The sequence below is a fragment of the Priapulus caudatus genome, unplaced genomic scaffold (genome assembly GCF_000485595.1).
Source record: "Priapulus caudatus unplaced genomic scaffold, Priapulus_caudatus-5.0.1 Scaffold278, whole genome shotgun sequence".
NCBI classification, from domain to species: domain Eukaryota; kingdom Metazoa; phylum Priapulida; class Priapulimorpha; order Priapulimorphida; family Priapulidae; genus Priapulus; species Priapulus caudatus.
The window spans coordinates 315493-327097 of record NW_014577339.1 but is presented as its reverse complement, the minus strand read 5'-3'; the positions used below and the strand labels follow the sequence as shown (position 1 = coordinate 327097).

The window sequence follows — 11605 nt, the reverse complement described above, 5'->3', positions numbered from 1 at the left end:
TATAACTGAAACTATATGTCGTTTATAAGATATTACAATCCTTTTGCTTTTAAATGAATAAATAAGAAATACCCTCGGTCTGTAGCCCTTGGCTGGAATGTGGTTTTGCGCAACTTCTCAGATCGTGCGCTTTGAGTGGCGCCACCGTCGTTGTAATCAAACTGTAGTCGTTAGTTTTAAAACATTTTTTAAAAATATTTCTAATGGTGATTGAACCATGAAACTTTTTATGTAGCGCAATTATAACCTAAATTAGCTGAAAATAACCCTAGAACCTAGAGGCTACTGTTCCTTTAATAGTTTAATACTCATTATACTGCACCAGAAATTCGTTATGATAACGTAGTCCTGACTCTCCAATAAACAGCATCTCTTGTTCAGGTCAGCCATTTAAAAAATGTTATAATAGGTGATAAAGACCTGAACATATAAATAATTGGTGCTATCTGTATTTTGCAGGTACTTCTTTGCAGAAAAACTATTACTGAGGACTTGGAAGATTCCTGAGCGAACACATGCTATAACAAATGTATGGTTGCCACTTATACCTGACTTCCATCTTGCTCGGCTATGATTAAATGGCAACGAGCAATCTTAAAGTTTACTTGTCCAAAAGAAAATTCTCGCGTCGTTTAGTGGGGACTCTAAAACGAATGGAACTAACGCTGAGTGTCGCCCGTCGTCGTTGAGGTTTCGCGCGATGTCAATCGGGTCGCCAGGGATGGATCCAGGCAGTGCCATCCTGGGGCTGAGCAAGGCCAACGATGATGAGGTGAAGCAGGATGGCTTCCCGCTAGCTGGTCAGCATCCGCCCGAGAGCGTGCAGCAGCTGATGAGCCTGAGCGGCGGCGGCGGCGACGTTGACGCGACGCCGTACGTCCAGGAGACCGACGTCGTGCGCAGCGTCACACCGGCGATGCAGGCGTTCTCTGCTGGCCAACCGATCAACCCCAGCTACTACACGCACATTCCCGTCAGCCAGCTGGCGTCGGGCTACACGTACGCAGCCGGTGACGGCCAGAGCTACCTGTACAGCAGCCCTGTGTCGACGACGCAGACGACGCAGCTGCAGGCCGACGTGAACATGCACGCGCAGTACGCGATCATCACGTCTGCGGCGGACCCGGGCGACGCCGCGTTCGAGCGCATCCAGCTTCCCGGTGGGGCCTCGCCTTCGTCTGCCGCCGTGTACGTGCCCGTCCCCGGCACCGCCGTCGTCGTCTCCGCCGACAGGATGCCGCTGAGTTCGCCCGGCGGCAGCATACTCGACCACACCGGCTACGGTGTGCCGCAGCACCAGCTGGACCCCGTCGCGTACGCGATCGCCGAGATGGAGAAGGCAAGCAGCCCCGAGCCGCAGCCGCCGCCGCCGGAGACGGAGGAGTCGATCAAGGAGAAGGTGTCGCAGGCAACGTCGATCATGGAGGAGCACACGAACAATCAGACGCGCGGTGACGAGGAGCAGGAGGAGGCTGCGGCGGGCGGCGGTGCGGGCAAGGACGACGCATCGCTCGAGGCGGACGACCTGACGATCGACGAGGACGCGCCGACCGTGTTTGCGGAGGTTCGCGCGACACTCTCGCGCGCGATGCTCGACTCGATCCCCGGATCGAAGACGGCGTTCTTTGGACGCCTCGACGTCGAGTACGGCGTGCGGGTGCGGCACAACGACGACGCGGGCGACTACACCGTCGCAGGACCCTTTCGGCAGATCGTCGCTGCGCAGAAGTCGCTGCGGCGGCTCATGCTCGACTGCAGCGGAGAGCTGGGCGGGGGCGTCGTCGACGAACAGTGCGACCAGCAGACACAGTGTGACCTGATCGTGCCGAGCCCACCCGCGCAGACCAAGGTGGCGAAGGTCGGTCGACCGCCAGGGCGAGGGGGGCGTCTTTGCGTTCAGAGGGTTCCCTCGCAGCCGGTCGAAGTGCTGGCTGAAAGTCACGTAGCACCTCTGCCTGAACCGGAAACGACCGAGGTGTGGGCACCGTCGCCAGAGCTGCCAGCTGCCGACAGTCCGAAGGAGGAGACTCACACAGTAAGCGCGCTCGAGACTCAAGTCAAGAAAAAGAGGCCAGTGTACCGAGGCGTCGGCAAGCGACGCAGGGGCTTGAGGGGACGCAAGCCGAAATTCTGCGTGAAGACATTGATGAAATCCCTGGAAGACGACGACGAGGACGATGAGAGCGAAATGACGCGAGAGCTGACCGATCAGAAGGAGATGGACCCTACCGTGCAGGACACCGTAGACGCTAATCCAGATGATAACTCCACGAAGGTGGACGATTCGTCCAGCAACGCTGACTCACAGGCGCAAGCGGGCACCACTGTGAACGGTGACGATCCGGATTGGCTGCCCGAATCCGACCCCAAGGACCGGAAGACTCCACAGACGCTTGTGAAATCGGCCGACAGTGTTCTGCGGAAGCTGCTGGCCGACGCGACGGGTCCTGCCTCGCAGGCGGGCGACGCGTCGAGCAAACATGCTGCCGCGGAGTCGGGCCATGGCGGCAGCGGCGGCGAGACGCCGCCCTTGCTTGGCCGCAAGAAGGCGAAGAAGGACTACGAGCAGCTGACGCCCTTCAAGTTCTTCTGCAAGCAGTGTTCGTTCAAGACGAAGCGCGAGAGCCACTTCCAGAAGCACACGCAGATCCACGAGAAGGTGAAGACAATCCACCGGTGCGCGCTGTGCAGCTTCACGACGCTGCGTCTCGGCCACCTGCGGCGGCACGAGCTCGAGCACTCGCAGCGCGTCTACTTCTGCGACTACTGCAAGTACGGCACCGACGACCTGAAGCTGCTGCAGCGGCATGTCAAGTTCCGGCACGAGCAGCGCGCCGAGGAGGCGGAGCCGTCGCGCGTGCTGCAGTGCAAGTCATGCGACTACAAGACGCTGAAGCCGTACCACTACCAGCGGCACATGCGCGTGCACGCCGACGGCGGCCGCAACCGCATGTTCCAGTGCGGCGTCTGCGAGTACAAGACGAGCCGCAAGGAGCACTACACGCGGCACACGAACAACGTGCACACGAGCCGGCGACCGTTCCTCTGCGACCTGTGCGGCAAGGCGTTTAAGCGCGCCGACGCGCTGCGGCAGCACAAGGGCACGCACATGCAGACGGAGGAACGCGAGTTCCCGTTCCACTGCCACATGTGCGAGAAGGGCTTCCGCTCGCAGGCGCACCTCAGCGAGCACATGGCCTCGCACTCGGACCTGCGCGCGTTCCTCTGCGAACTCTGCGGCGCCTCGTTCAAGACGCGCTCAGTGCAGCGCAAGCACATCCTCACGATCCACAAGAACCCGCGCGCGCACCAGTGCGACCAGTGCGACAAGCGCTTCAACACGAGCTACGCGCTGCGGCGTCACACGAAGCTGCACTACCCGACGGAGGACGCGCTGCCCGCCGAGAAGATCCAGGTGAAGGAGGAGATCGCGATCGTGCAGTATCCGTCCGACCAGATCCCGCCGCACCTCACCGCGCACATCATTCCCGCGCACCTTGTGCATGACCCGATGGTGCAGGACACGCAGCAGGGCGGCCAGCCGATACAGATCATGTCGGCCGAGGAGTATGTGCAGACGCAGGAGGTGGACCAGCAGCGGCCGCAGTTCGTGCAGACGACTGAGACGACTACGGCCCTGCTCTACCTGACCAGCAATTTCGGGCAGTACTGATCGGGTCTACGAGGGTCGTCATCGTCGCACGTGGCTGGTGATGGCTGGGAGTGACTTTCTGTGGAAAGTGATGTGCTTTACGTGCCGGTGACGAATCCAAGGCACCTACGGCATCGTAGTGGATCGTGCTCAATTAAGACTCATTGTACGGTGTGTACAAATAATTTAATGCAAGTGAAGAATGGAGACTGAGTTTCGTACTTATCCTGTCATCATGCAGCATCGATCGGATTTCGTATCAGAACAGGCACGTGCATAAACTGCAGGTGTATTGCGTTTGTAGAATTCTTGCAATTAATCGAAATGTAAATGTGGTGTTTTGCAATATGCCTGGATTCGCTGTGAATATGCAGTGGGTGTAAAATAGTATAGCATTTATATAAAAGACCTCGAACTGTTACCGATTTACTCTATTTTGCCTCGCGGCATACCGATGTGTAAACATGGTTATATACGATATGATAGGCATTTATGAAATGTGAGTGTGTCTGAGAAGTTGGTTATCTTTTTAATCTAGTGTTAGGATGATATTTTTACTCATTAATTCATTGTTGTTGCACAATTTTATTCTCAGTATCATCGAATTAGAATGGATCAGAAATCTCTAACATGTCATTTCTTCTTCTTCGCCTTCTTCTTTGTCTTCCTCTTCTTCTTCTTTGTCATCATCGTCGTCTTCTTCTTCTTCGGCATCTTCATCTTCTTCTTCTTCCTCTTCTTCTTTGTCATCATCGTCGTCTTCTTCTTGTTCTTTTTTGTCTTCTTCGTTGACTTATTCTTCGTCTTCTTCTCTTTCTGCACTGTGCAGGTTACATCGGGTAATTAATTGCCGATTGTGGCATTACGCCAAGCTACGGCTTTTGTTGTCCTGGCCGGGTGTAGAACTCGCAGACTAATATCCACTAGTTCCACTATGACTATAACCACTGGTTCACCGTAGCTTTTGTTGTGCACATGCCACGAGTTACGCAAGATCACACATTTGCCACTTGCAAGTTGCATTCTACACGCTTTTCATTGCATTGGTTTGGTAAAGTATGTAGTGGATTACTGTAACCTTACATACACGTGTATAAGGATGAACATTGACGAGACGATATACAAACGAAATATGTTCGTTGAGAATTTTTTCCCTGCGCTTCATTGGAAAGAAACTGTCTTGACTTTTGTCAACGAATGTAAAGTTACCATCCACTTTTGTGCTGTTATGTATATTGTCCCTGAAGCTTCTCTTGGTATTTATATGCCAATAAAAAGTATTTCTTGCGATACATACTCTCTTCGGCTTATTCTGGGAGGAATGCCCGTATCTATCATCTACATGCATGAACGTGGGTACCTACCTCTGGTGTGTTATCGTACACTGATAAGTGCGGTGCGTTGTGTGAATATAATCCATGATCCATAGATCTATACTTATTACGTAGAGAGGGCCTGTACTTAATGTGGCTTTCTATTGATGTGTCCCTCATTATAACTGTGTGCCAACGGGCAGTGGATGTATATATCCACCCAAGTTTATTATTACTATTATTATTATTATTATTAGTTCATCTGACATAGTCGGATGCAGCTTGTAGAATCGCATGATTGTCCGTGCGTCCGTCCGTCCGTCTGTGCGTCCGTCAACAGTTGGGCACAAATCTTAACCGCTCGATGTAGTACGGTCACGATATTGGGGGCGTGGGGGGGTAATCCGAAAACGAGTTGGGATGTTGAAGCTGGGGGTCAAAGGTCAAAGGTCAAGAGGTGTATAAGAAGGAACATTTCCTCCTTAACTTAAGGTATACGGAGGTAATGCAGAACTGCGGCACAAATCTAAACGGCTCGACCTAGGCTCGTGATAGTCGGTGTATAGCATCATGGTAGGAAAAGCCATCACTATGCCGAAATTGGAGGTCACAGGTCATTTTTATGGCTTTATTGAAAAAACCATGAAATGTACTTTCCGCTGACATGCGAAGAGTAAGTGTCGGATAACCTTTTGACCCTCAGGAGGAGGGTTAAACATGGATTTGTTGACTGTTAACAAAGGACTGAACTGCTTTTGCTATTAGAGCTCCCTCCCCCCACCCTCCCCCACCCTCCCCCACCACCACCACTACACTCGCGCTCGACGCATATCCTTGATAACATGTTAATATAGCGAAGTCATTAAAGTTACACAGCTGAGCTGTATATTTACTACTGTACTACCAGTAGGTATAGCCTATCATAGATTTTAGATCTGTATTAGTAGTATCCTAGATATATGCTCTGAGCGCGAGCGTGAACGCGGTGGCGGGAGGTCGCACTTGATTCGGTTGCCAGTGAGTTCATCAGAAGAATACCTGGCTACAGTACACGTCAGTTGAGCGCTGTCGCTCTGCGGCACTTATTATTATTATTGCTGTTTATTGTCACGGTTATGGTGTTCGCGGGAACTTGCCTATAGTTACATGAAGTTATCAATCATTTTATTGTTACCACGAAATTAATTGAAGGCAATATTACATACAGGGGTGCAAATCCAGGGTCCCCCTGTCCCCCACATTTGATATGATGTCCCCCCTCTGAAAATTCGTGGGGGGGACATCCCCCCCTACGATTTTGGATCACCATGATTTTGTGTGTAAGTGTGCGTGTGTGTGCGCGCGTGTGCGTGCGTGTGTGTGTGTGTGTGTGTTTGTGAAGTGAGAACCCTTTTATTGTGTGTGATAGTGCGTCAACGATTGGCTTCTTTCCGTTTTTTTTTTTTCGTCAGTTTGCTCGCGCAGAAAACGCATCTGAGTGGGTCTAATTTCAAAAAAATTTGGGGGAGCCCCGCCACAGCCTCGCCCTTCGCGTGCCGGTCTGGGTTCCGGACCGCTCCTGCTCGTGCAGAAAACGCATCTGAGTGGTTCTAATTTCAAATAAATTGGGGAGGGCCCCCAGACCCCGCCTCTTCGCGTGCTCGGTCCGGTCGCGACAACGCCGTCCTTGCTCGCGCGAAAACGCATTCTGAGTGGTCTAAGTTTCCAAAAAATTTCTGGGGGCCCCCCTTCGCGTGCTCGCTACTGGTGTCCCCCCCACATTTCAAAATGGATTTGCGCGCCTGATTACATATCATGAATCTATCCATGCAATTTCTATGCAGCTTCTATACAATTTATTCTATGGCCGTAAGACTGATATATCTCAATATATTACATGTACACGCATGTACGCGCGCATACACAGTCGCATTGGCGAACGCACATAGGGTCACATATAGCTACTATAATATGTTGAACATCTTCGTCCTAATATATGTTTGCAATAGTAGCAAGTACTTACATATCAAGAAAATTACAATATTTCGTGTGCGTCAATTCCACGAACGAATTTTATGGTTTGATAATGTTCACCATATGCATGGTGTTGAATGTGGTTCTTCTAACACTTTAGTGTGAGAAGCAGAATAATGTGACAAGGAAGCAATACCGCTTTATTTGCGTGCCTTGGCCCTGAATGGGCTGCTTGCATCGGACAGGCAAAGAAGCCATGCATCTCTCTGCTCTCTTTCTCTCTCTCTCTCTCACTCTCTATCTCTCGCTCTCTCTCTCTCTCTCTCTCTCTCTCTCTCTCTCTCTCTCTCTCTCTCTCTCTCTCTCTCTCTCTCTCTCTCTCTCTCTCTTTCTCTTTCTCGCTCCCTCCCTCCCTCGCCCCCTCTCTAAGCCCCCTATCTGTATCTAGCTTTTTTTACTTTCAAGTTCAAGTTCACGGTATGTTTACAACATGAAAAACATAAGCTCTGCATTTAAGACCGACCAACTAACATAAGACAGTAGACCAATAATTAAAACAGTAGGCTTACATAACAATTTTAAAACATGCATACTATACAGGCATTCGTTTCTCTTCATCTTATTCATTCTCTCTCCCTCCTCTCGCTTTCTGCCCCTGTATGAAGCGCGCGACCCGATTTTCTGTTAGGAATAGGGAATTTGATAGTCCCTTACAGGTCTCATAAATAGGGGAGTAGCTGCGTAAACCCCTGGCGAGCCACTCAGTACGGCGGTCTGCACGACGAAGAGTAGAGTAAACATCATCCGCATTGTAACGTTGGCTATGACAACATTGAGACCTTTAATGTAAGTAATACGCATGTATATCATTTGGTAGATCTATAGTTGATATATTCATAGTTATATTAAGGGTATAAGTGTACTTTTTATCGATGATATAGCGATTTTTTTCAAACTATCGCCAGCAATGATGTTGTCTGTTGACGATAGCGCTAAGCTTAGCGGGCGGTTGGTTCAAACTCCCAGTTCATTCATTACGAAAGTCAGACGAGTTTCGACTTCGTCACTTTCTTTGTCACTTTGTATTGGTATAGTTTGTGTGTATTTTCTTTGGTCTCCTTTGTGTATATGTATATTCGCTGCGAAATATTCAGGTTAGAGTAATCAAAGATGGCGGCGGCAACGCCGATGATGGTGATAGCCTTTGCGCTGCTGACGTCATCGCTGACGCCGCGCAGCTCTAATGATACTGCTGCTGCGTGCAGCAGCAGCAGCAGCGGCAGCGGCGTCAGCCGCGGCAGCATCATTATCATTATTCTCCACTGCCATTAGGGCTATCATCATCAAAATCCCATTATCTGTAGTTGCACAAGCGGTAATGATCCCGCACAATTTTTCTGGCAAGCCCCACAGTGCTGGCTGAAATACGGCCAGAAGATTACTCTCCCAGAGGCTGGAGTAATGATGCTGGCAGCGTCAGCGTCGCCGCCAGACAAAGAAAGTGCAACACTAACATGGCAACTGCGCGAGGTTTACTGGTGTACAAGCACAATGCAGATGGTGGGTGGTGTAGACGAGTGTTCCCCACATGCATGGTTTAACGCTGAGAAGGTTGTCATGAGATTTTTTTGTGTACAGCTATAGCTGCTCCACTATACATTTCCACCAATTGGCATCCAATCACATCTAACAAGCATAACATATTACAGTATAGTACTGTATATAATAGTATGTATATATATATATATATATGTACCTATACTTAAAATATTCCTCATGACAGCAAAACGTAAATTGAGCTAAATAATTACTAATAAATGTGAGAAAAACTGAAGAGTTCTCAGGATACCCTGTTGTTTGTGACCTGTTGGAAGTATATAAGGAAGCAGCTAGCTATAGCAAAGTCTGGCCGTAAAAATCACAATATATATATATATATAATACAGGCCCGTAGCCAGTTTATGTTGGGGGCGTCGTTTTTCAATTTAGCAATTTGCTCGTCAGGTGGGCGTGTACAGGATTTGTACCAGGGGGGGGGGGGGGGTCTAACCGTAACCAAAGTTAGAGCACGCGAAGGGGGTCCTGGGGGTCCCCCCCCAGAAATTTTTTAAAATTACACCCCCTCAGATGCGTTTTCTGCGCGAGCAAGGGGGGTCTGGACTCCCTGGACCCCCCCTGTACACGCCCCTGCTCTCGGAGCGCGAAGCGACCAGGCGAGGGAAGCAAGCGACCGAGCGGGGGGAGGGCTGTGGAGGGGGTGTTCACTGTTCACCCTCCCGCACGATGGAGAGATTTTGCAATTATTACACTAAAATGGAGCGACCTGAGGTGAAATTCTTGCAAATTTTCAACAAAAATTTTTTTTTTGCTTGGGGGGAGGCTCGGGGGGGTTCGTTCGAACCCCCCGAACCCCCCTGGCTACGGGCCTGTATAACATATATATATATATATAATATATCAGGAGCTAATAATGACAATTTTCATTATTATTTTGTCATAATTAATCATAATTGTCATTATATATATTAGCTCCTGATAATATATATATATATATATATATATAATATTATATATATATATATATATATATATTATATATATATACATACTATTATATACAGTACTATACTGTAATATGTTTATGCTTGTTAGATGTGTTGGATGCCAATGTTGAAATGTATTAGTGGAGCAGCTATAGCTGTACACAAAAAAATCTCATGACAACCTTCTCAGGCGTTAAACATGCATTGGGGAACACTCGTCTACACCACCCACCATCTGCATTGTGCTTGTACACCAGTAAACCTCGCGCAGTTGCCATGTGTTAAGTGTTGCACTTTCTTTGTCTGGCGGCGACGCTGACGCTGCAGCATCATTACTCCAGCCTCTGGAGAGTAATTTCTGGCCTATTTCAGCCAGCAATGGGGCTTGCCAGAAAATTGTGCGGGATCATTACCGCTTGTGCAACTACAGATAATGGGTTTGATGATTGATAGCCCTAATGGCAGTGGAGAATAATGATAATGATGCTGCCGCGCGCTGACGCCAGCTGCCGCTGCTGCTGCTGCTGCACGCAGCAGCAGTATCATTAGAGCTGCGCGGCGTCAGCGATGAACGTCAGCCAGCGCAAAGGCTATCACCATCATCGGCGTTGCGCGCCGCCATCTTGATTACTCTAACCTGGAATATTTCGCAGGCGAATATACATATACACAAGGAGACCAAAGAAATACACACAAAACTATACCAATACAGTGACAAGAATAGTGACGAAGTCGAAACTCGTCTGACTTTCGCTAATGAATGAACTGGAGTTTGAACCAACCGCCCGCTAAGTTAGCGCTATCGTCAACAGACAACATCATTGCTGCCGATAGTTTAAAAAAATCGCTATATCATCGATAAAAAGTACACTTATACCCTAATATAACTATGAATATATCAACTATAGATCTACCAAATGATATACATGCGTATTACTTACATTAAAGGTCTCATGTTCATAGCCAACGTTACAATGCCGGATGATGTTTACTCTACTCTTCGTCGTGCAGACCGCCGTACTGAGTTGGCTCGCCAGGGGTTTACGCAGCTACTCCCCGTATTTATGAGACCTGTAAGGGACTATCAAATTCCTATTCCAACAGAAAATCGGGTCGCGCGCCTTCATACAGGGCAGGAAAGCGACGAGGAGGGAGAAGAGAATGAATAAGATGAAGAGAAACGAATGCCTGTATAGGATGCATGTTTTAAAATTGTTATGTAAGCCTACGTGTAATATTGGTCTACTGTCTTATGTTAGTTGTCGGTCTTAAATGCAGAGCTTATGTTTTTCATGTTGTAAACATACCGTGAACTTGAACTTGAAAGTAAAAAAAGCTAGATACAGATAGGGGCTTAGAGAGGGGGCGAGGAGGAGGGCGAGAAAGAGAAAGAGAGAGAGAGAGAGAGAGAAGAGAGAGAGAGAGCGAAGAGATAGAGAGTGACGAGAGAGAGAGAGAAAAGAGAGCAGAGAGATGCATGGCTTCTTGCCTGGTCCGATGCAAGCAAGCCCATTGTCAGCGGCCAGGCACGCCAAATAAAGCGGTATTGCCCTTCCTTGTCACATCTTTCTGACCACACTAAAAAGTGTTAGAAGAACACATTCAACACCATGCCATATGATGTGAACATTATAAACCATAAAATTCGTTCGTGGGAATTGACGCCACACAAATATTTAAGTTCTTCTTGATATGTAAGTACTTGCTACTATTTGCAAACATATATATTAGGACGAAGATGTTCAACATATTATAGTATAGCTATATTGTGACCCTATTGTGCGTTCGCCAATTGCGACTGTGTTATGCGCGGTACAGCGTGTACATGTAATTATATTGCAGATTATTCAGTCTACCGGCCATAGAATAATTGTATAGAAGCTGCTAGCAAATTGGCATGGCATAGATTCAGTGATATGTCAATCAGGCGCGCAAATCCAGTTTTGAAATTGGGGGGGACACCAGATGCGAGCCACGCGAAGGGGGGGGGGTCAGGGGCGGCCCTCCCCCAGAAATTTTTTGGAAATTAGACCACATCAGCATGCGTTTTCGCGCGAGCAAAGGAGGCGTGTCGGACCGAGACCGAGCACGCGAAGAGGCGGGGTCTGGAGGGCCCTCCCCAATTTATTTATCTTCTTTTTTTT

The 11605-nt window shown here is 48.8% G+C and overlaps 2 protein-coding genes across 2 annotated transcripts in view; both read left to right on the top strand.

Annotated features, from left to right (window-relative positions):
- Positions 1 to 460: 460 nt before the first annotated feature.
- On the top strand, positions 461 to 4389 carry LOC106808451. The gene has a single exon (XM_014811179.1). It carries the CDS (start codon positions 701 to 703, stop codon positions 3671 to 3673), a length of 2973 nt encoding a protein of 990 aa, XP_014666665.1. The 5' UTR covers positions 461 to 700; the 3' UTR covers positions 3674 to 4389.
- A 3274-nt stretch (positions 4390 to 7663) lies between these two features.
- The window catches only part of LOC106808442 (zinc finger protein 628-like), a 27929-nt gene continuing 23987 nt past the window's right edge, over positions 7664 to 11605 (top strand). The window contains exon 1 of the mRNA XM_014811166.1: positions 7664 to 7764. The gene's annotated coding sequence lies outside the window, so the exon portion shown is untranslated. The remainder of the gene's footprint in view (positions 7765 to 11605) is intronic.